We start from the raw sequence: 26069 nt of genomic DNA, 5'->3' as shown, positions 1-26069 counted from the left end.
GCAAATTTTTTTTCACATTTTTTATACATTCAATATACCATTAAGTAAAAAATGAATTCGAAAGCGTCTGCCCTTTAATCTGAAATTTATTTACACTGCAGTTTGAAATTTCAATATACGCAAAACGGAAATTCATAATGGCTCTCTCTTCCAATTCTTCCAAACATCAGGAAAAGATATATACTAAATCGTGTAATTTTCTGGCTTTCTCGCACCCTAAGTTTTCCCACGTTGTTTGTGATGATTGCAGATCGATGGTTATTGGTGTATTTAACCCTCTCCGCGATAACTTTTATCGCAGTTTTAAGTTCACGCGAGAAGCGGAGAGAGAGAGAGAGCGCACACAAATAACAATTGCACGAATGCCAGCTTGTTCCCCGTTGTACATAGTGCACTGATTGTGAGTAAAGAATATTTTCGTGTGCACGTGCTGTTTAAATACACCAACGCGTTTTCGTGCGCTGTAATGTAAGATATAGCGTCTGCGTGCATCTGTAGCATTCCCTCACTGACCTTTATCCCCCCTTAGAAGAATGGGCCTGTTCCACTAAATGGTCATGGCTACATGCAGCTACTGAAAGCTCGCGCTGTTTGGCGGGAAAGAATCGGTCTCGTTGTTGATACGGAGGCAAGTAACTCCATGTTTCCGTGGATCGGTCAACAACCTCTGCTGCGTTCTTCAGACCATCGCAAGGCTGGATGCGACGGAGTGTTTTCAGGAGTACGAGGGATTTGCTGATACTTCCTCGAGGCTCTTAGGTAGGCTATGGTCTTCCTGCCTCTTGTATAATAACGTGCTTTGAACCTGGTTCACCTTCCCCTTCCCCAGTTCACGGGCGGATGCCCGCTTGTGTGTTACGAGGATAACCAGTCGGAATATAACCTTGAGGAACGGGAAGCGAGCTCCGCTGGCTTTTTTTAAAGGGAAAACAGCGGCCTCGAAACATACGTTTGTTTATATATGTTTTGCGCTGATATTTTCTCAAACTGGATCTGTTTTGTCTTTAAATAGTTTATTTGTAAGGAATTCACTTGCGTGTAGGTTTGAGCGAAAGCACCACTGGTACGTTTCAGATGCAACCACCATCTCGTCAACGTTTGAGTAAACTAAATGTGCCATTCGCAGTTCTGCTATCATGTAGGGCTGGTGATGCAGAGATCATTAGTGCAGCCAAATAGTTGTCAGCAGTTCGCAAATTTTGATGCTGCTTCTGGCCCAGTAGTCATATTAAAGCTCTACGTAATAGAAGTGAGACATTCCCTAACTCTTTTAATGGCGGTGATTTAACACCAGAGGTCCCCGACCTATCTAGATGGTACCTAGAGCACAACAACTGGATTTCCTATAGTTGTATCAGCCATAAATTTTTATCCTATTAAGGGTGCCTTCACAGTGTAAAAGAAAAGCCTGACATATTTTACGGATCTCCATATCTCTATAACTAGCATGAGGATATAGACTATATACTTATAAGTACATGGCCTTTTAGTAAGTGATCCTTTGAATGACTTCTGGTGTGGCGTATTGCACACATTTTAAGGATTGCTTTGGAGGATACGCACACGTTTTTTTTTTTTTTTTTTTACTCTCCTATTAATGGTACTTAGCCTTCGCCACGTTCTCTATAAATTCAAGAGGATGGCCACTTATCTCTCGGTCAGAATTTGGCAAGATTTTGTAGAAGCCGTATCGATAAGTAGGCTCAGTTGTTATTTTGTTGTTATTTGGTTTTTAGGAGCATTAGCAACTAAGGCCATATTGCTTAGGCTCAGTTTCGAAGACCGAATGAGAAAACTGAAGTCATTAAGACGCCAGTTTTTCAGGACACACAGAGATTCAATGCTTGCTTGTTTGTTTAGTTTAGCAAGGTATTGCACAACTATAATGTTATAGCAAAAGAATACCCTTTCTCACATATCCAACAGGCTAATAAAAAGCTGTCGTTGCGTAACGAGTGCATCACGTAAGGGCAGGTATCAAAACAAAACTGTGAACGGGATCACGGGCAGAATATTGCCTACAATAAGGGAGTTCCTGTTCTAAATCAATGGTTCTCATTATTTTTATTTTATTATTATTTTTTTTTTTTTGTGGTCCTTCTTCTCTTGCATTCCGCTCCCTTCAGTATTTCCACAAGCAAGGCCAAGAAACTTAAATTTGTGATATAATTTTATCTTATGGCAATCAGATAATTATGCATAAAGCCTTTACGAGTTATACAAATGATATAAAAATATCTGCTTTATTAAATGTTCTCAGAAACGTGGCATATCGGTAATAGAAATAATTCAATGCAAGTTTCAGTAAAGAGAGCACAGTTTACATATATATTGAGATTTATGCATGAAATCTAGGCCTAAAGCTTCTAGTTCTGAAACTTCACGATGAATACCCCAAAATTAGCACATTAACTTTGTAATCTATGCTTTGTGTCCAATATTACAGCTGCACACTATTCAGTATGGAACTAAATTTGAAATAGCACTGTGGTTCGCAGAACAGAAAAGAAGATTTGGATCATTTATAGCATAATATTAATAGCATTTATTGTGGAAGTGAAGCCGCTATCGCTCTTATGGAGAAAACGTGGTGAATAATTACCTGATATTCGTGATACAAAAATTAAAACTTTTTTTTTTTTTTTTTTGTAGAGATAAACTCACAAGTGGTTGTGAAAGTCATCTGTGTGAAGTGGAACTTTTATTATTCTACAGTTTATTCCATGAATAAACTGCAGAAATGAATGTATTTTCATTTGGCTAGTCTTCATAATATCTGGAATTTCTCCAAATTAAGGTCGTCTCCAAAATATCTCGATAAAACTGGCTTATTCTTTCACATCGCCGATCATATTTTCATGTAAAACACTCGAAAATCTTTTAAAAAGTTCTACTACCAAATAGAAAATGTTAAAATAGAAATTGTTATCGGAAGTAAACTGTTACTTGTGGATATATGCAATATTTACTTTAAAATACTCAGATTTATTAATTTTCTTTTTGTTCTGTGTTATAGTTTACTTGCTAAATTTACTTAAAAATTATATGGAACATAGTATAAATATGAGGTTTAAAATAGCTTTATACCAATATAATAGTGCCGTTTTGAAGGAAACAAATTTAATTTACTACAGCATAAACAGCTGAAACCAACAGAAGGAATAATTAATTTCAAAGGTTTTGTTAATATATGAGAAAAAACAGGAAGGACACATTTTTTATTACTTGATAAAGACAGCAAGTGATTTTCATAGTAAAATAGTGCAACTTGGTGTGTAGCAGTGAGCAACTCTGAATTCAGTAATGAATTAAATAGATCATTCTGTATTCATTTAGCCATGTACTTTTCCCGCTGAAAAAAAATGTCTCGTGAAACTGTATAATTAATCATTTCGCTGTATATAAAAGCATTTATTAATAATATGAAATGCAGGGTAAAAGACATGTAAAGTGTGTTTGTATAAGATTTTAATTTTCAAGTATTTAATTGTATCCTCAATACGGCAAAACTTTTTATGTAATTAATAACAGGGATGAAATCAGAAGTATTTTCTGTTATGAAGCCACAACTGGCCAATAGACGCTTGATACGATTTTTGTGTCTTCTCAGATGCGCAAAACACATTTGTATTTGTAAGGTGAAATTGCGCGCGCGCGCACACACACACGCCGAAGGAAAAACAGTATAATAACGTGTCAAATATAAAATGAAAATGTGTGGATAACTATATTAAGTACTAACAGTATCTACTCACTACAATCACTGCTGGTAGTGCATCTCTAATTTTGCATATTACAAAGTAATTAGACCACAAGTATTCAACATTTTTGAGTCATCTACAGGAAATGGAATTTTCACAATAAATGCAAAAATTTCTAAGCCGATTTTGGAAGCCTGTCAATCTAAACTACACATGGTAGACTCACACTGTGCTATTATAGGTTGGGGGGATAGCATCGGGCATCAGTTTATTGAAGCCCATTGTCTCTTATATTTAACTCCTGTAAATTTACTTTTTTTAAGATCAGTGAAGGGACCGAAGCGACACTGATCGGGCACCGTACTGTAAACAATAAGACTAGAGAAGTCGATCAACTGGTTTCTGAAGGAATGGTTATCATCACTTAGTTTTTGAAGTAGCATAAAAATTTTTGCTGACCAACGCACCTCACAGTTCATGTTGGTATTCATTATCGCTAACACCTCTCATCCTGGAGTAGGTTAAATTTGTTTCCTATATAATGTCTTTTGTATAAAGAATCCTCATAAGATGTATAATGAATATTACCATGTAATTTTGTCATTCAAGTAAATATGTAACATATGTGAATGATTATTTACATTTTACGTTCATTAAATTAAATCCCTCACCAACGTCTTACTTTTTATACTATCGTATATAACATGCGTGATATATTCATTTTTTCTTTTTCTTTCTCTGTTCACCGCTTCTCCAAATTTATAATACTTCAAGAAAATAAAGAGAATTAATTAGGAAGGAGAAAATAAGAGTTCATTTGGTCCAAGTATATGATTAATGTTGAGATAATTATTAAGTGTATTCTAATAGACATCTCGATACCCAAGCGTCACCTAAATGCATCGGAATCTCAATTATTCAATTACCTTTGTTGACTCTTAATCTGAAACTTTCCTCCTGGATATTTGTTTCATCTCAAACTGAAAACGATAATGTAAACTAATTAAATAGTTGCATTCGAAAAGGGCATAGTACTGCACAACAATTTTCTGTTGCTTTTGCATTAAATATGCTGATTCTCTCTACCACAATCTGTCCAATTCATCTGTTGCCTCTATTGTTCTCCCAATTCCACTCATCACTTGGAACCTTTTGACTTTCTCCAGTCCAACCTTCCCAACTTTGCTGAGATCGTGTCAGTTAAATTATTCTTGTAGGGATGAAATTCTTTATTCCATACTCCACCTTTGCATCTCGTCCTTTATCTAAACCTTTGTTTTCCAATAAACGTGCTAAGGCTGTTCAAGATAAGAATGTTGCATATCGCAATTGGCTTGTATCCAAATCTGCAGGTTCATTTTTTTCCTACACCATAGCTCGCAACAATTATAAAGCAGTTATTAATCAGTCCAAACTAGATTTTGGACAGCTAAGAGTAGAAAACTTGCTTCTTGTCCAAATGGTAGTCGAGCATTCTGGTCTCTTGCAAAGCTATTGGCCGCAACTTTTTCCCATCTCTATTTCCACCTCTGTTAAAACCAAATGGTTCTACTGCCGCTTCAGCAAAAAGATAAAGCTGACCTATTAGCATCCTCCTTTTCTTCCAAATCGTGTATTGATGATCTTGGTAAACCATCTCCTACAAATCCCAGTACACTCCATTCAATGCCCCCTGTGGCCTTCCGTCAAAAGGATGGCAGAACGATGCTAAGAAAGCTGCAGGTCCTGATGGTATTTCTCCACTTGTTCTCAAAATCTGTGCTCCTAAACTTACTCCTGTTCTGTGCTGCCTTTTTTCTCTTTCTTATTCCAAAGGTGTTTTCCCTTCTGCTTGGAAATTTGCTCATATCCAGTCAGTTCCTAAAAAGGGTGACAAATCCCTCCCATACAATTATCGTCCTTACTTCTACTATTTCTAAAATAATGAAGAAATCAATTAACCGTCAATGAGGATTCTATCAGTGTCGAACCTCTGGTAATATTCTGGCTTATGTTACTTATTTGTGGAAAAATTGAATGGAAAAGTTTGGTGAAACTCAAGCAGTTGCTCTTGACATTTCAAAGGCTTTTGATTGTGTTTGGCAAAAAGGTCTTCTAAATAAGCTTCCGTCTTTTGGTTTGCCAACCGTTTTTTTGTAATTGGGTATCCAGTTTTCTCTAGTGGTAGAGGGCACTTTGTCCTCTAAGTGCTCTATTAATGCTAGTGTTCCTCAAGGTTCAGTTCTTTCTCATACTCTTTTCCTCTTGTATATTAATGATCTTCTTCCATTAACCGAAAATCCTATCCATAGTTTTGCTGATGATAACACATTGCACACCACCTCCCAGTTTGAGAAACCTTGCCGTGTACAAACAGCTTCAGCTTCTTGAATATCCACTACTAATTCCTTAAATGCTGGTCAAAAGATAATTCTCAACTAAATTATCTTTGTTGATTTCAATTCTTGTAAAATTCTTTCCTGTCTTATATCTCTCAAAAAGGATTTCTCTGCTCCTATACGTATCTTTGATGACACTCTGATTTCCAGGCAAGATTATATATTTCTACTGTGGATTACCCTGACTTCTAATCTCTCTTGGCATAAGCACATTACAAATATTGCTTCCTCTGCAGCTAAAAAATTGGGTTTTTCTCTTTCGCTCTCGGCATTACTTTTCTTCCAAACAGCTGTTCACTCCGTACAAATCAAAAATCCATACTACCATGGAATATTTTTCCCATATCTGAGACGGTGCCCCCAGAACCTCTCTCAGGCTACTAGATTCCATTAAAAATAGTTAGGCTAATTACTGTTCGTAATTAATTAGCCTAACAGAGAGTGGAGAGACTGTAAGAGACTCGTCTCTAACAGAGTCTCTCCACTCTCTATCTCACAGACGTTCAGTTTCTGCTGCATGCCTTTTCTATAGTTACTTTCATGGGCTCTTTTCTTCTGAATTGGCTTCTATAATCCTCGCTCTCTCTCTTCCGAAGCAGTCCGAATACGTGCTGCAATCAGTCAAAATCCTTTTGCTTTCAGACTTCAAACTCACAGAAACAACTTTTCTTTTTCCCCATTTATTCATTCAACGTCCGTTTTCTGTCCCTTTCTTCACATGTATTTCTTGAAAATTGAAATCTACAGAAGTTCAAGTCTAATGTCAACAAGTATCTTTTTTCATCTTCTCAACCTTCAGCCCATGTACGCTACTAAGCTCTATAGGTTCTAATACTTCTTATACTTGGGATTTTCATAATACAAATTTTTGTATAATGTCACAAAAAAAGAGGCGACAGGCTGTCGCAAATTTGGAATGGCACTCTTCACATATTAAATCATTATTATAGTTTATGGTTTAATTTCTTTAGTTGAAACAACATACATATATATAACACTATTAAAAGATTAAGTTAATTAAACTTAGTAAAACATTGCAGCTGCACGCTTCACATTTCAGATTGTTATGTGACTTGGTGTTCTTAGGAGCTAGAGCCGAATAATTAAGTCCGATTTATATTTAACTTTTACGAGACTTTTCTTAATGCTTTGAGAACGTCAGCGATATCGCATCGCCGTTTGAACAGCGATAATTTTGAAAAATACCGCTATTGCCTTCTTCAGACGCACGCTGAAGAGGAATACAATAAAATTCTCCGAAATCGTTGTCATTTGTATTCATCGATTTAATCTTATATTTATATAAACGAGAAGCGGGCTTCGGTTATCTCCTTCCGACCAATCGCAAAATATGTTGTTATTTCCAAGACAAGGAATTATTTCCAAGACGACGATTCTGTAAAATTAAAGAATTTTTCTCACGAGGGTGTCCGTCAGCAGTTACTTGGAAACTTTCTCTTCGCGTAATAATAATTGCCCATTCATCATCTAAGATAACACTTAAGGCAGGCATTCTACATTTGGAACATTTTTGCATTCTTTTCTCATGAGCAGTGATGAATACAATTGAATTTTCAGTCGTGAAATGTTCATATCACCTGTATATGAATTTTTTTCCTTGTATTTCAGATATATGAACAGATGACTTGTGTAATCATCTGTTCATATATCAACCTGTTCGTCCAGTCACGACTGACTATTTAGTTTAGCTCTGCTTGCTAACTAGTGTCAATCACAGCAACAACAACAACATATGCGACATTAACGTGCACAATGAGTTCTCAGACAGTATTGCACCCAATTAAGCTTTACTGTCGTAATTGCGACTTCACACAACTAAAACAGTAGTTAATACGAACAATAATTGTAGATATTAACTAAGGGAAGTCGTTGTCAGTGCGTTTTCTTGGCGGTGTCTACTGCATATAATTATTCCCCATATCTTGCAATGTCTGGAACACGAATTAGGACATCACATTGCAATAACGCAGTAGTTTCGAGCAAGCTGTGTTCCATATCCATAGCAACCGAAGAACGTAGTTGCTATGGTAACTTTCGTGTCGATAACACCCGTTAGGCGGCATCTGTACTGCATAAAACTCCAAAACCTTAAATTCACTACATAAATTATACCCGAATTTCGACAATCATGTGCATGCTATGGCCCAAATTTCATTGCAATACAGATGACATCTCGTCACAACACCGATGCAAGGACTTGTAGATCAAAACTATAAAATTACGAACGTATATACACACTTCTTTCGTTAAATCTTAATTACTGAAGTGCTTAAACACTTCTCTCTTCCTTTCTGCTATTTGTATTGTGTCTCTTTGTCTGTTCCTTCAGCTCTCTTATCGCGCGCGACAATACGTCACCTTGTCTTACCCGTTCCGCTACTGTTACAGGTGATAGATGTGAAGCTATGGCCGAATCACGTGACTTCGAGATCGATATCCCTCTGCCTCCAGTAGTAGAAAGGTAAGCACTGTGTCATGTTTTGTTCGCTCGAGCACAATGTCAGTCTGCGCGTTCTTTTCTAAAATGATTAAATACTACAGCGCGGCTTGATCTGGAGTGTTGCCCTCTCTAGAGCTGCATACCTAGCAACAAACTGAACATCAATACTCATGAAGCTACCTTTGTGGATGTTGATGTTGTTTTGAATTTTTTCAATATACTGTACATGTATTGCATATAATTATTCAGTGTTGCATTCTTTTCACATTTTCAATTCAAATCCCCTTAAATTTACATTTAAATTTGTGCCAATTATTTCTCATCCACCTTGTATACTGAGCGAATTAAAAAAATAAAGTAGTGCCATCCGAAAATTGACATAAATATGCTGATTGAATATGTGTACATTTTAAACAAGACCAGATTTATCAAGGTGGACAGGCGCAATTTCTTCAGGGGGTCCCAAGGTCGCATGGGTTTCCAGAACAATGCAATAACGGTTGGTCCAGGCCCCCTGCGACCATATTTTTGGAGCCCTCTAGAAATATACTTCGGGGATTGAGAGATTTCTAGAGCGGAACTTTATGGAGTTAACCGGTTTATGAATTAGATGAAATTACATATGAATTAGAACTCACTAAATTATGTTGGAAAAGCAAAGAGTTTATATCATGACTAACATTTTCGGAAAAAAAAGTTGTATTCGCACAGAAGAGGCTGGAGAATTTGATACAAGTTTCTGGAAGTGGGGAACACACAGTTGTTGAATTACACAATAATACAAACCTATCATAATTCGTCCCCCCAACAACACATAAATAAACTGCTTAAAGATAAGATCTCTATGTAAATATTAGTTTATACGGACAATTATAATCCACTGTGTAATTGCACATTCTAGGAATACGAGATAAACTAGCATCATCACTCTAAAAACAGTGAAATTGTCTCTTCTGGAAAGATTATCAGTCAGTGCCCTTTTATTTTTACTACAAACAAAATGGGCGAATTAAAAATCTTAACTGTGCTTAAACGTCTCCATTTGCAGGAATTAATTTTCACTCTCAAACTAGATCTATGAAATAGAACTTTATAAAAGACATTCACATTTATACTACTTGAAAAACCATTTATGCACGAAAGTTCACCAAGAAAATAAGGATGATATACCTGTGTATATATTTCCCTTTCTTCTCTTCAGTCTATAGGTGGTTCAGAGTTTGAATGCACCCGCTGTTCATCCTTCAAATCAACCTCCGGTGAGCTAAAAAGAGGAATTTCATGTGGTCAGTGGATAGACAATTTGCGTTACGGTGGGAGAGTCGGCCTTTTAATCTCCATTCTTTCTTGCTCCAAGTTGCAATGTTATTTTTATTAGTAGTTCGGCGAACTTTAATTTTGAGAGTTTTATTCTTAATAACATGTAAAAAATAATAACTTACTGACACATTCAAAACTCACTGGTTGAATCTGTACCAAGGCAGCCCGCAGAAAATAATAAAATTCTTTGAATACAAGGTATTTTATTATTTTCTGCGGTATACCAAGCGATATACTGAGTATTAAAATTTTTTGAAGAATTGAAGCCCTTTTTCCTAGCTAACGAAAAGAGTAGCCGAAATTTATTGTAAATTTTTTTGAATCACTATTAATCGACTAAATCAGCCACGATGTGAAAAAAGCAAAAATCTTCGACAGGATTCGAACTTAAGCTATTCACGAGGATGCCTCATCCTTCATTTCATCACTTAAATTATATACTCTAAAAGTTATAATTTAAATAAAATAAATTGGTTAATCAGATTTAAAAATAGTCCACATTTGGATAAAAAAAATCGATATTTATGAATAACCAATGAGTCATCTCTTTTCTAACATAACAAAAGAGGAAGTTTCTCTCTCTTCTCTTACAAACAACTGTAATTTTGTAAAGTTCAAAATAAAGAATATTCAATTAACTACGTAATTATTCTCTAACTTAATTTTTAACTAAAACTGTAAGGTACAAGGCATAAAGTGCAACCAAACAGGATCTAAGAAATGCACGAGAGGGAAAATATTTCTCTTAAAAATGAAAAATAAATAGGCCGTTGTTAAATAAATAAATACATCACAGAATAAGTGTCTTAAACTTTATTTTAAGGAAAAGGCAATATAAATGGAAATATTCAATAAAGCTAGCTGATCCCGTTAAAAAACAAGATGTGGATAATCCATATTGGGTTATCCACAACTTGTTTCTAATTCCATTTATGCATTGTACTTTAATGTTCAATATGTGCGGTACCGTGCAATATGATCACTATCAAAAATTTGAAACATAATGCGTATAATTCAAGAAGTTAACATGCTCCTCATTTATACTGTTTTCCATGTGTTCGTGTTTCTCACAGATGGAAAATATTGGCACTGATATCGAAATCACACCAGATTACAGAATATAAAGATCGTTTTTCATGGCGTCCTTTTGCTATTCTTTGAATATAATACTAGTAATAAATTGTATATCCCTTTTGAATAATATTCTACAGAAAATCGGCCACACACCCAAAAAAAAAAAAAAATAATAATAAATAAATAAAAATCAAGAAACTTAAAAACAAATATGTCATCTTGGTTTTGGGCCTCTATTAGAGCAAGATTCCATGCAGTTGCGGTGGCAAAGTTACACCTCTTACGGTGTAAGAGGTGTAACTTTGCCTTACAGTCGGCATATCTATAACAAATAAGCTCAGTGTGATTTTATTAAATTTCTATTTATAAGAAAGCCTTCATTGCTTAGAAGAATTCCTAGACAGAAGAAGTTTTTAAGACGTGCAACAAATTCAGATATATTTTCAAGAAACTGAACTCGACGGATGGGATGACTTTCAATAGAGGGATGTCAGTTATCCGCTTCCTTTTTCAACCTGTTTAACACCAATCATCATGCAAGTTCTTCACCTGCTGGATAACTCCCACAGTTCTCTATGGAAAGATTTTGCAGATGCAAAAAATGAACGACACAACATAAAGTAAGTAGGATTGCAGTTTCTTGTCTTTATTAAGTAATTTAAACAATTTCTCTTAATATAAAATTGTAAAAGACATGTGTTTACTTTTCACTATATCAGCTTTCTGGAGATTGCTGAAAAGTAAACAAGTTTTTACCTCTCCCCGCTTGCTCGGGGGGAGGGGGGAGGTAAAAACTGTCGTATTAAGGCAATGCCAGAATCACATTATCTACCTGTGTGTATTATGGCTCTGTAAACTGCGTGTGTGTTTTCTATTCAGTTTGTCTATTTTGCTGGACGAAAACCCCGAGTTTTCGGGGAGAGGGAACTTGTTAATCTTACCGGAGACAAACTTACTCTGCTACTCCTTTCGCCACAGTGTAACTCGTCACACCAAAATCCGGGTAGCACCACATTTCTGTTACCTATTACTCTTGAGTAATAGGGCTGATATCTGTTAGCCCTATTACTTGAGTAATAGGGCTAACAGATATCAGCATCAGTTTTCCTGATCAGTAGTTTGAATTCACCCATTTTATTGACAACACTCCTGACATTACTGCAGACACAGTTAAGACTAAGTATTATTCTATAGTTTACTACCCTGACACACCCCTTATAGGCTTGTTTCCCCTAGCTTTATCTTCCCGCTCATTTGAAATGTTGGCACCCTCAGAACATCTTGCCAACATCCGCTGTTGCGGCAATTAACAAGATTTCTTGAGATATGTGCAAGCATTACTTTGACCCATATAATCAGGTAAACGGGTGTCCATATTATACCCCTCCCACCAACTAGCAGTTTCCCTGAACCATTAAAGGCAGTGGTCCTTAACGTTTTTCACTCAGGTCACACTTGAAGTTAAAAGATGCATATTCACAGCACACCTAAATAGTGATTTCCGCAACAGGCAGTGGTTTCCAACCGGCACAGAGGTTAGGATACACTGCCTTAAGATATCCTCAATGATATTGGCAAAAATCCTTGCACCACCTTTTGTTTAAATGTATAGCGTCTCTACAAAATACACTCCTTCTACAAGTGCGGGTCACGTGAGAAAAATTCCCCCCCCCCCATTAAAGCCTTGCAGAGTCCCTCAAGTCTTGGCTTTCAGCATATAATCCCCCCCTTACGTGTCTGGGCAGAATGGCAGACACATACACATTCTGACCTAACTCGCGGGAGTTTTTCAGTATGGTCCTACATTTATCCAACAACTCAGGTCATGTTCGTTTAATATCGTTAAGTCCGATATCAAAAATAATGCTTTTTACTCCCCTTAAAATCTCACAATCTGTTGGTAACATCATTAATTGTTGTTCCGGTAAACACATCCTGGTTCTGATTCAGCTATCCTACAAAAAATGTTACCCGTTTCCCTGCCAATAATACTAAATCTCCTTCAAACAGAGCAGTACGCACTTGACTGTTCTGTTCTGGGACTTTGATCGGTGAGGCATCACTTGGCAGATCGCAAGATACTTGTCTCTGACGAGCTCCAAGTTACATTTGTTTCTAGGGCAAGCACCCGTTTCTTCTGTGACTCAAATTTTTTTATTAATGAACCAAGTTTTAATTTGAGATTGGTAACTCCTTACATCGGGTGCAAAGAAAAGAATCGTCAATTGAGCTTTGTTTGTCTACTAGACCAATTAGAATACATACTACAGGCTATACAAGCGAAGAACTCATGACACACCGAAAATGCCAGCAGGCATTGCCGTCTATGTCATGATGTCCTTGGAGGATGCACTGAAAGTGGGTCTTGTAATTTCCAATCTTTGTAACAACCATTATTTGAACTTAAGGATAACAAAATTTAAATTCACAATATATTACAGAATTTAAATTGATACAATATATTACAGAATTTAAATTGATACAATATATTACAGAAATTAAGCTCTTGCTAAAATTTTATCCACTGGTGAAGTTAAAATTATGCCACGAAGTTACCGGAAAGAATTTAACTTAGCAGAAATACTTCAGAAAAGTTCAGAATTAAATTTATTAAATGTCACAGAAATTAATTTCACAAAATTACTGAACCAAGACATTCAGAGGAACAAAATCGCCGAACCTAAACAATCAGAGAAAACCACTGGAGAATGTCTTTGGGAATTGTCCTGCTGATAAATGGCGTCAATTTTTAAATCTCATTTCAGTAATTTTGTAAATTTCATTTATAAAATTACTGAAATGAGATTTACAAATTACAGAAATTAAATTTTAGATAACCTCTGGCATATAAGTGTTGCTCCACCGGTAGTCCAGTATACAGCATGAAAACACTCCCCACACTATTATACTGCCATCACCAGTCTGCATCGTTAACATGTGGCAGGATGGTCCACGGATTCATGCTGTTTTCGGTATTTCTGGTCCTCCTATCAGCGTGAAACAGCCAGATCAGCGATTTGTCAGACCACACAACGTGTTTCCAATCCTCCACTTTCCAGTTCTGGTGTTCCTGACTACACCGTAACCGTACTGCCTTGTGTTTTGTTGACAGAAGTAGAATCGGCTTTGGCCGTCCACTGCGATAGCCCCCATTCGCGACAAGGTACGATGAGTTGTGCGTTCTGAAATGCCTCTTTGTCAAGAGAATAACAACCCTGTATTATTATGCACAGTTGTTATTCTGTTGACTAGCCTTTCTGTAATCCTGCACAAATCTTTCATTCTCTTTTGTGATCGAAAACAGCTCATGAATGAGCTGTTTTCAATCACAGCTTCGCATTAGCTTGGTATTATTTGGCTAATGGAACAATTTCGAAGTTTCGCATTGGATTGATATTATTTGGTTACTGGAAAAATTTCGTACGCCGAGACAGAGTCGTATCTGAAAATGAGAGTAGGATTGCAGACATTCATCACGGTGCATGTAGCGACAACAACCATGCCACGTTCAAAGTCATTTAAACCTTACACACACACACACACACACACACACACACACACACACACACACACACACACACACACACACACACACACACACACACGCCTTATGTATAATGTGACACTGAAATAGAAGCACCCAGAAGGAACAGGAATATACAGCGAATGCGTAAGAGTAATAATAGCCAAGGAATTAAGGAACACATGAAAAAATTGCAGACGCTAGTGTGTGGACATAGTGTTATTGTTATGCGGTTCCCCACAAATCCGCGTTAAGTACTCTGTTAACATAGCAAAGCCAGCCAGTGTGGGTTATGTGTGAGTAGTGTGTTGTTTGTGTTGTTTGACTGGCCTCTTCGTTACTGGGAGGCGCGATCACCAGGAAGGAGCCTCCCAGCATCTGTCAACTGGCACGAGGAGCCGGACCAGGGAGTAAAAGACATCTGGCGGGTCGTCCACACTCCTGCAGGAGTGTGAACGACCCGCCAGAGTGGGGAGGGCCAAGGAAAGAGCAGAGAAGAGACAGGAAAGTGGAAGACAGGCAAGATAGCGGGGGATGACAGAGCGTAGGCATCCTCCCAGGCGAAAATGAACAGGAAGAGTGCTAGGCGCAGTTGTGGAAGTCCTGGAGAAGGACTGTGAGTAAGAAGAAGAGAACGGGTAAAGTTCAAATTAAAGAGTCCAGGATCGTCACAATGGAGAATCATGGAGCGGCGTCGGCAGAGCTGGGCTCAATTTTCAATTTCATGACTGGAAGTTTCCGGTGCTGGGTATCAGTTGCTGTGTGGAGGAGGTTATCCAGGAGTAGTGTTCAGGAGTTGCAGGTGATGCCGGCGACGACGAAAGACCTCGTTGGCATAAGTGGTTAGTGCACGGAAAGCATCGTTAGATTCCAGTAACTTGGTTTCTGGCCGAAGTGATGTAGTGTGGAGGTCTAGGAGTAGTTGGATTCTTAGGTCTAAGTATACGTTGCATGAGTGCATCACGTGATCCCAGTCTTCAGGTTCTCCGCAGGTACAGAGGGCATCCTCGACTAGGCCGAACACTAGAAGGCGTCTCTTGAAGCACCCGTGTCCAGTTAATAGGAAGGAATCATAGACGTCTTGGAAGAACCAAGTGGAACGTTGTTTGTTGATAAGTTACCTCGGGGAGGAAAAGCTTAGTAGTTGCACCAGTTGCGGAGTTATTCCAGCGGGTTTTATCAATTCTAGCCACACACGTTTATGTTTCTGTTTGATGTCGGTATCGGTACGGGTTTGAATAGTGAGGAATTCAGCTTCCTTCTTTTTCTTGATGGCATGAGAGAGTTCGATAAAAGCGACGTGGAGGTCCAAGGGGAGGCAGCCTGTTAGTAGCTGTAGGGCGGCAGTTGATGTCGTTCTACATGCGCGGGTCATTTGTAGTAGCATAAGTCGTTGAATTTGCTGAATTTTACGTTGAGCATGCAATAAAGTCATTCGGTGGTACCATACTGCCGCTCCATATGTGACAATTGGTATAAATACTGCTGAGTATAGAAGGCGTTGAGTTGGTCCTTTAAGACCCCAGTCCTTGCGGGTAAAGCATGTTAACACAGTGATGTAATTTTTTATCTTTTCTTTGATAGCTTGGATATGGGGGATGAAAGTTCTCCTGTCGTCCAAAATTACTCCTAGGTACTTCACCGATCGGTAGTTTTTCAGTAGGCGGCTATTAAAACGTATGGTAGGAGGTTTGGAGAAATTCACTTTCCTTTTAATAGGAGGGTTTTGCTCTTCTCAGTGGAGACTGAGAGTTTATTTTCCGTGGCCCATACGGACAGAGCAGAGAGAACAACCGTAGCCTGGGTTTCTATGGTGGCGCGGGTGGGACCCTCGATGATGATAACCATGTCGTCGGCGTAAGAAAGCAGAGTAGTGTGTGAGTAGCCCTCAGGAGCCAGTCGTCGAGTATCATATTCCAGACAGCTGGCCCCAGGATGGAGTCCTGGGGACAGCCTCGGGTTAGATGTCGGGTGATGCAGTGATATTTTGTTTTGATGCTGAGTTTGCAGTTAGAGAAGTAGCTTTTGAGGCAGTGGTAGAATTTCCAGGTAAAGTTAGACTCTAGCCCTCTGAAGAACGCCCGGCCACCACACTGTGTCAAAAGCTCCTTTGAAGTCAATGAAGTTTGCCAGTACATAAGTTGCATCCGACTGTTCTGCAACTTTGAGGGTTTTAGATAGAGCATCAATTGTGGAGCACCCTTGTTTAAATCCAAATTGAAGCGAGGATGCCAAACCACTGGCTTCATATCGGGGTTGGAAGCGGGACAGCAGCAGTCTCTCAAAAACCTTGCCGAGAATGGGAAGCAGCGAAATCGGGCTAGTGTGTGTGTGAACACATTTATTGACACAAATGATTCTTACACTGGACAGATCAGTATGCTGCAAATTCACCACGGTTGCTAATGCACTGAGCTGGACTTATCCGCACTGAGTCGTACAGGTGTCTAATGGCGCCATGCAATATTTCCCATCAAGCTTCTCGCATCTGTTCCACAACATCCGTGGTCTGTGTTAGTTGCGGGTGGCACTGTAGATGGCGTCAAATCATGGCTCGATGGGGGGAGAAATCCGAGGACCTGGCCAAAACAGTACGTCCACACCACGAAGACACTCAGAAGAAACTCATGCGGTACTCAGGCGCTGTCCTTCTGGAAAATGGAGTCAGGCACCCCAATGACAATGAGCAGCGGTCAGTGGTAATCGACGCAATGGCCGGTATGCATGGCGCCCCCCACCTACTGCCAGTCACCGTGCAACGGTTCGACAGGTGATGAGGTGGATGGTAGCTGGATGGTAGCCAGCTACCATCCACCAGTGGACAGTCAGCTGGATGGTAGCCAGCATCTCTGTAGGTGCGGTGTAAACCTGTCAACGGATAAGACGATCCACCCATTCTGTAATACTCCGTAATGCTGCACAACCCAATCGACGAACAGTTGTACCTAACAGCAACCACTACTGCCAAGCGACCATCCGCCCTCTCGAAGACCGATAATCTGCCCTCTTTCGAAGTCGCTGAGTTGATAATATCGGTGGGTGTCGAACGTGATGTCTCGACATTCTCTACAATGCTCCTTTTTATATCAGCCGAAGCTTCCGCCCTATTGGTCCTGTATTTTAATAATTGTTATATCTCGGCGCAACTCATCCACCTGCTGATTAGCATGCACTTCCGATCATTTCTTCTGGGTGCTGCAATTTCAATGTCACAAAGTGAATTTGCCCACCTGCAACTCGCATGCTAGGAATATTGGATGCTGTTACAGAAGGAGACCATTTCATGAAAAGAGTAGCTGTACCTAATAAAGTGGCAAGGGTGGTTATAATTAAACTGCGTTACTTAGAGGGAAACACAACTAATTGCAGAAAGCTGAACATTAGCATGACAATAGTCGGGACACAAGAAAAATTAGTTCTGCAAGATATCGCCAGTGTAAAACGGCGCTGTACAGAAAAATTATGCAAATTACATTCTAATAACTTGTTTGTGAAGACGTATTAAAAGGTCACTATGAAAACTGTATTAATGAATCGTGCCTATACTGGTTAAGTTCTTATCCAAAACAATACTCACAATTTTTTTGCTACTCTTCGCGAAACCGCCCACGAAATATTGAGACGTGACCCCCCTTTCACAAAGTGGGTTACATAACGTGATACAGAAGGTTGAGGTGACAGGTAGTTGTTTCTTTGCTCTGGCAAAGGGCAGTTTCAAGTTTTACACAGCGTTGTTGACGATACTACTGAGATGATTCAGAGCGCAGCACATAATTTGAATTCGTCTGGTAATGGTAGAGCGGTTGCTACATACATGGATCCTTCACATCAAATGGATCCAAAGTCCAGAGAAGCATGATACACTGGTACCTGTATAAACTGCACAAACTGAAGCACCTTACGCTAAGTAATCTTGAAAGACATTTGGACACAATGAATAGAAATATACACGTAATTGGCCTCTGAGCAATTTTTGGACTGATAAGGTGTATTTCCAACTGAACGGTAACGTCAGCACCAAGAATTGCTAGATATGGAAAACATTACTTTCATGTATCATTCATGAAATTACAGTATAAAGAAGTTTCCATTACTGTTAGGTGCGATTTCTCGGCCACATTCATTACAGAGCCGTTCGTTTAGGAGGTTCAATCATATGATCCCGTGAATGGTGAATTCCTTCACAAGCGTGTTACTTCCAACCTGCAAGCCACAGGCTGCTTGAACACCGTGGTTTACATGTAGGAGATGGAGCTCCATTTATTATTTCTCGTTCACTAACACGGCTCTTTCGTGATATGTTTCGACTTCGGTGTATTGTTAACATCAGAGAATATCACACTGAACAGTTTGATGAACATGGGCTCACATCTGGTAAGTATGGGCTCGGCACACCCAAGGTCATGAGCTGGATATCATCATTTTTCTCTTTCTTGGTGATTCCCTTCTACTTTTGACTCTCTCTCTCTCTCTCTCTCTCTCTCTCTCTCTCTCTCTCTCTCTCATGGTAACTTGGGAATTTTTTTTTTTTTTGGCTGGTGCAGCATAAGCCTCAGGCTTCCTTTCACCATATAGCCAATAATAATAACTAAGGTCCTATCCAATCGAAATAAATCAACTTGTTTTAAAAGAAATAGGTCAAACTCTGTAGATCGAAGTTTTCTTCCAATAAAATAGACATATGCAAGTATGAAAGAAACAACTACTTAACATTAGCTAAAAAATAGTTTAAAAGAATGCATCTGTATACGTTTTGTTTGTCAACTATGGTTCAATTGAGCGTTAAAAAGTTAATAATTTAAAGGTTATATTTATAACAGGCATCCATAAGTTTTAAACTCCTATACAAAGCACATGGTTTTTCCGATTACTGAAATTTAAGCATAGTGTTTAAAAACACTCTGGTAGAATGCAAACTTTCAAAATAAATTAAAATTTTCTCGTAAATTTTTTTCCTGTGCCTCCAAGGCACAACACTGTACTAATATTACGTTTCTAGATTAAATAACCATCGATATCGAACAGTATTTTCTTCCAAGAATGATCTCTATATTAAAACTCTGAATTATTCATACAATGTATTCAAGAAGACGTTGGGTGAAGGTCACTTAGATGAGAGGTATTGCCAAGAGAGCTGGAAATAAGAAAGTATTCCTTGATATCCATTCAGTGTCTTGCACAAGGCAATGCAAGAAATAATTCAGGCTCCTTGTAAACTGGTTATTACGTTTCAAAATAAGTGGATCCCTACTGGGAGTGTTTGTACATACGTCCTAGTTTCTTTTAGCCCTTTGATTATGTTAATTGGCATTCCCCTCCACCAATACTGTTTCCTCTGATTACGATTTGGTCATTATCAACAATATTGGACACTATTCGTTGAATTCGGACTGGAAAAATAGAGTGGGAAGGATGCATCCTTGAAACACTTGTTTGGTTGAATAAAGCTTTCTGTAGAGAGATTGCACCAAACAGTGTTTCCTAGTATTTGATGTAACATAGTATACATCTGATGACGTCACATAAATACTTGACCACAATGTGCAGGTAATGAAGTTTATGCTAGGTTTTCGAAGGTGCTGCTTCTTCACATGGAAGAATATTATTTCCACGTGTAACAAATCGCGAAGTAAGTATTTTTGACTCAGTTATCTTCACTATTATTGCTTTATTATAATACGTATTATAATAAATTATTAAAGCGTTTTCTGTAATAATACGTATCTATATAATAATAGTTATTAATATTATTAGCGTTTTATTACGTCTGCATTAATGCTTCTTAGACATTTTCATATTGTTACAAACGCTTGCACTTCGAAAATTAGTTTCGCAAGCAAAGATACAATATTACCTGTTATCGAAATGAATACCGTGTGTGTTGGTTCCCTCATTTCTCCTCATTTGAAAACAATACAGTTAGTTGGCGCGTTGTTCACGCTTTTCCGTACTCAAAGGGATAAACGACCAGAGTTCATCGATTTCTTCCCGAAGGCTCGGGTTTTGTCATCCTTAATTTGTAACCGCTGACAAGGGGCAGATAGCCAATGACTAGACTAAAAACAAAAGTGATCTGTACGGTGATGTCACTGAAGGATCTCTTACATAGTCAACACGCTTCACCGGAGTTTGCATGTCATTTATTTAAAAGCAAAAATTACACCTCACAGAAAGAACAATTTGCTTACTTGGACTACTACTATACTATGATGCTTTTAATTTTATATTTATCGTAATACGTAGCATTCTTTACAAAGGAAAAAAATATATCACTAGAAGGATTTCATTCAAGATAAAACAAGTTATTCATAAATAATATGAAATAAATATCCATATTATTATTATGGAAAATAATAATATGGTTAAGATTAATACATTAGTGTATTACCTAAGCATAAAAAATTAAACATATATACAGTGCGATAGGCGAACTCACGAGGAGGGTGGTAAGGCGGTTAAAGTCCTTGAGGTTGTCACAGACATTCTCTCAGATATGCCAGACAAGCTGTTCTTGCTACCTGGGAGTCTAAAACTCTGATGGAACTGATATTCGGGTGACACTTAAGTCAAGTGGACCCAATTTCGGCGACGTTCGGACGGTCTATGACAGCCAAATCCTCTGCTTGCACCTTCACGATGGTGGGACTGTTAGTAATCCTGGGTATAACCTCCATGCACAAGTACATGGTGGGTGACCACCCAGGTGTGAACCAACGTAAGCAGGGGTCGAGGTGTGGCGCCCACACCACATGGAGGAACGCCGCACCTCTATGTTACCAGGCAGTACTAGGTGGTAGATGACTCTCATCAACCGGTGAAATACCACCACTTTGCTTATTGGAGGCTTGAAGTGGTGAAACCTATGTTTAGTCTCTAGAGCTAAGATCCGGTCAACCCTTCCCTATCTCTTCCATCATGCAGTATGATTGATGATTTTTGAGGTTATGATGAATGTCGTGGCGAGATCCAATATTCCTTACATTTCGAGGGTACAGCTCTAAAACGGTGTTCGCAGGCCGGCCGCTAGATAGTACACCGGACCAAACCTATTGGTAACTCTCTAGGAGGCGTCCGGATCAGCTAGTGTATAATCTTGCTATCTCTACTCTGCCAGATAGTGACTGGAGGGAGTCCGAGTAGTGTGTATGCGGGGAGCATTGTCGAGGCCACATTATGTCAAGGATCTGGGTATATTCTTACCACATGTACGCCATATCCAAAAATTTCATTACTTCATACAGCATGTCCCACCCACTTTTTCTTACTATTGAATACACCATGAATTGTCAAAATAATAGAGCAAGCTTATCTGCGAAAAGACCTAAACCTCCCAAGGGCTTCCTAATTCATTTCACAAATATACGTTGTCTCAATTCCAATCTCAACGATGTCCATTTCCACTTGCAGTCTTCCAAACCCCATGTACTTTTTCTGACTGAATCTCAATTATCAGTTGATTCAACTACTGATTATCTCAGATGTCCAAATTATTTGCTGTATGATTCCTTTCGCCTCAAAGGTGGTACTTGTGCATATGTCCGTTCTGATATTCCCTGTCAGAGACTTGGCAATTTGGAATCTGCTCTCTTTGATCTTCTCTGGCTTAAAATCTCTCTACCTCATTGTGTCAAATTCATCTGTTGTCTCTACCGTTCTCCCAACTCCACTAATCACTTGGAGATCTTTGACTTCCTCTCTTTGCAACTTGACTTTCTCCAGTCCAACTTTCCTAACAGTGAGGTAATTTTCCTTGGTGATTTTAACGTTCACAACTCCAGCTGGCTTCAGTTTTCTAGTTACACCGACCCAGCAGGTCGAGATGCTGAGGCTTTTGCAATTACTAACGACCTAGCACAGATTGTTCATTTACCTACAAGAATACCGGACAATCCTAATCATACAGCCAATACGCTTGATCTTTTTCTCACAAACAACCCTTCTAAGTACAAGGTCGAAGTGAGAGGTCCTTTAGGCACTTCAGATCACAACTTGGTGATTGTCTCTTCTCCAATGGAACCTTTATCTCATGGCTATTCCCAACCTCGTATTGTTTGGCATTACAAGAATGCAAAATGGGATGACCTGCGAGACTTCTTTTCTTCTTTTCCTTGGTCTGATTACTGTTTCAAAACTTCTGATGTCAACGTTTGCTCAGATCGTGTCAGTGAAATTATTCTTGCAGAAGGAAAGGTCCCTAGCGGCGAATTATATAGTTATGTTGTGTTTGTGAAGCTCCTCAAAAGTTCGTTCAAATTATGGATTACTTTTGGAATTAGCGATTTTAAAGTAGTGTCGTCGACTCCATATTAGTTGGTGAGTTGGTGCATGTATTTTTGTGGCTAAATTTTAAGTGAGTGAGAAGATATTAACGTTTTTCTAATTTGCATTGTACAGACATGCTACCTCGTTGTTGTTTGTATGTAATGGCCGCTCCCACTGTAGTTCTGCCTATGGTATGCCTTGTAATAATTTCTATAGTGTCAGTTAATACTGTTCCTGCTGCTTGTTAGTTTGATTAACTGTACTTTTGGAACACTGGGGAAATTGTTATTATTTCTATATCATTTATACTCACTACCAAAAAGACTATGGGGTTCTTAGTATTGTTGCCACATTTAGCGATAAATTAATTAGCAAATAGTCGGCCATTGCTTCTTCCGGAAACAAGTCACGTGAACAGTGCTTTCTTCTGTGATTGGTTGCTGGAATTCCTGCATTTGAAAACTGCCATGAACCTATATTTTAATTATGCTGCTGCTTATTTTCTTAAATTTATAATCCCCTTATTTCATAATGTGTTATACAGTATAATGAGTGGAATTAATTCAATTGTCTCCACAATCAGTATAGTTAATTAGTGCTTGGAAACTTGATCAAAACCTTCAGATTGTAACAGCGCGCTATTCACAGTGCCCCCTAGCAAGTTCGCAGCAAGTGCAAATTAAAAATTATCTCCTCAGACAGCCCAACCTCCAGCCCAACAAGCTGCTGGTTTTTGTCAATGCTACATCGCTACACTTGTGCTTTGCTTTTCATCCTGCACTCCCTTCACCTGACATGAGCGGGAGGGAAAGTTCCAGTTCTGCTAGTGAGGAGGAGCCTGAAACAGTTCCAGAGAATCCCCCTCCAACTAGTACCCGGCCAAAGATCCAGCTCAAAAGTGGATATCTCGCGAGGAAAAAAGAAAAGAAAAAGAAGGCCAACAAGAAAACTAAGGAGACCATGGAGACATGGGCTGCTCTCCTCTGCTCGGAATTTGTGACCCAAGATGAGGGGCAACCACTGGCATTGGCCCCTGACCAAAGCCCTGTTGCTGAACCCACTGATGCTGCTCCACCTTCTGGGGAAATAGCCTCCACCCATACAAAGATTAAAAGTGTCTCCCAAACTATCACACCGACAGCCCTTGCCAACGCTATCGCAGTTGGGTTAAAACCCTCTCCTAGACTGGGGATACCTCCTCCATCTAGTGTCCCAGAAGGTGAACCCACTCCAGAGCCAGCTACCCTTCAACAAACAATCTCTCGACTTCGTAGGCAGTTGATCGCATTCCTAAACCACGACTCCAGTCGCTTCACCAGAAGTGCAGGTAACCGTGTGCAGGAGTTGTGGTCCACCCTTGAGTCAATTACAACTGAGCTCCTCATTGACAATGAGAGGCTCAAAGCTGTGAATGAAGAACTTCGATCCAAAACTGATGTCCTGGAAAAGGTCATTGATGCTATTGGCAGGCCCCAAAATTGTACTAACGCTGACCCTGACTATATTGAGACTCCGTGCCCCCCTGAGCCTGCTGCGGATGTCACTTCCTATGCTGATGCAGTGAAGTCGGGACAGGAGCCCCTTGCCCGTGGCATGATACAAACTCTCCATGTGCACCGCCCAGAGAAGAAGCCACAGCATCTACTACTGTTGAGAGCAAGTGATACCTCAGAGCTCAAGACTAGCAATGACGTCAAAGATCTGGTGCAAAGCACTATAAGGGCTGATTATAAGAATCTAAAAGTGAAATCCCTGAGACCCATTAGGAACAAAGGAGTCCTACTGGAGACCGCAACAAAAGAAGACCTAACAAGTATTGCCACATGTGGTACTCTCACAAATGCAGGAGTGGTCATAGCTCCTCCTAAAAAGTCAAATCCGTCAATCATAGTGTACGATGTTCCAAAGCACAGTTCCAACGACGAATTACTTGAAGATCTGTTCCACAGAAACCTACAGGACCGGGGATTCGCCTGGGAGGAAGTTAAGGCTGAGACCACTTTTAGGTTTGCAACAAAATCAAAATCCAACTCTACAGAACACAAAGTAATCAGCTTCTCTCCACGGATTTATAGAACTGTCCTCTCTACAGATAGATTATTCCTTGGTTGCAGTGCACACCGATTTCGCCCGTTTACAATTGTCACTAGGTGTTTCCTATGTCTGGGATATGGGCATACCTCCCAACGCTGCTCCCACAAATCTCCATCCTGCGGGCATTGTGCCAGGAGTGGGCATGTCCAAGCAGAATGTCCCTACATTGACGAAGAGCCCTCTTGTGTGAATTGTAAAAGGAACAGGCGAGCACATAACCATTCCCTCCGGGATATTTTATGCCCAGAATACCAAAGGGCTCTGGAACTCGTAAGACTAAGGACCGCTGATGCCTAAACCAACAAGAAATCCCAGTTGTGTCCCCGCTCCAGTCCTGCCCACTCTTTCTGGGAGCCTAAGAGGAGCCCCTGTATCTCAAACTAAATACTTGCGAATGATGCAAATAAATGGGCAAAGGTCCCGCACAGTTGCGGATGAAATACGCCAGGCCACTGAGGAGCATTCAATTGATGTTGTTCTGATTCAAGAGCCGTATGCTGCAAGAATACAACCCCATCCAACCTCTAAAATTACTGGCTTTTCCATACACACGCGAGTCATTCAACCTGTCCCAGTGGACCCAAAAACATGTATAGCAGTCATAAATAGGGATCTCGATGTCCTGGTTGTCCAGGGCCTCTGCAATCAGTTCTCCACCTGTATCCAGATTACATGTACAGATCAATCATTCTACCTGATGTCACTCTACAGCCCTCCCTCAAGTAACATCAATGAAGCACTAAACTTTTTGGAATTTGCCCTGAATTTTATTGGCTCCAAACAACTCCTGGTTGCATCTGACTTGAACGCAAAATCCCCCTTCTGGCACAGTGCAGTTGCCAATGGCCGTGGCCAGCTTCTTGAGGACTTCATCCTCAGCCAAAATCTTATTATCCATAACCAGCCTAGCCAGTTCACTACTTACTCTAGCTCCACCGGTGAATCTAATATTGATTTAACCCTCTCTACAAAAGACCTACGTCAGTCAGTTAGTTGCTGGAAGGTAACTCCGGATCTGACTGTTAGCGACCATAGAGCCATACTGTTCCATCTTGACTTGGTTCCACCGAGAAACAACAACAGAACAAGGCCAACTGACTTCATTAGATTCTCTTCGAGAAACGTCAATTGGGAAGCATATGACAGCTCCATAGAACTGGACTTTCCAAATCCAGACCCATCACAGATGGACTCGCTAAATGCACAGGACTTGACCACCTTTATCCAGCACTCCATACTCAGAGCCTCATACAGGT

General features: G+C 39.5%; 1 protein-coding gene across 1 annotated transcript in view; it reads left to right on the top strand.

The window, feature by feature from the left end:
* The first annotated feature begins 639 nt into the window (after window positions 1–639).
* Window positions 640–26069, top strand: part of OtopLa (proton channel otopetrin-like a) — a 124915-nt gene continuing 99485 nt past the window's right edge. The window contains exons 1-2 of the mRNA XM_090372438.1: window positions 640–759; window positions 8489–8561. Coding sequence (XP_090228564.1) covers window positions 8506–8561 — 56 coding nt within the window. The 5' untranslated portion in view covers window positions 640–759; window positions 8489–8505. The remainder of the gene's footprint in view (window positions 760–8488; window positions 8562–26069) is intronic.

The sequence above is a fragment of the Mastigoproctus giganteus genome, chromosome 1 (assembly GCF_048544385.1).
Source record: "Mastigoproctus giganteus isolate SK-2022 chromosome 1, ASM4854438v1, whole genome shotgun sequence".
Taxonomy (NCBI): Eukaryota; Metazoa; Arthropoda; class Arachnida; order Uropygi; family Thelyphonidae; genus Mastigoproctus; species Mastigoproctus giganteus.
The sequence above is the reverse complement of the archived record's forward strand: the minus strand, read 5'-3'. Positions and strand labels throughout refer to the sequence as shown.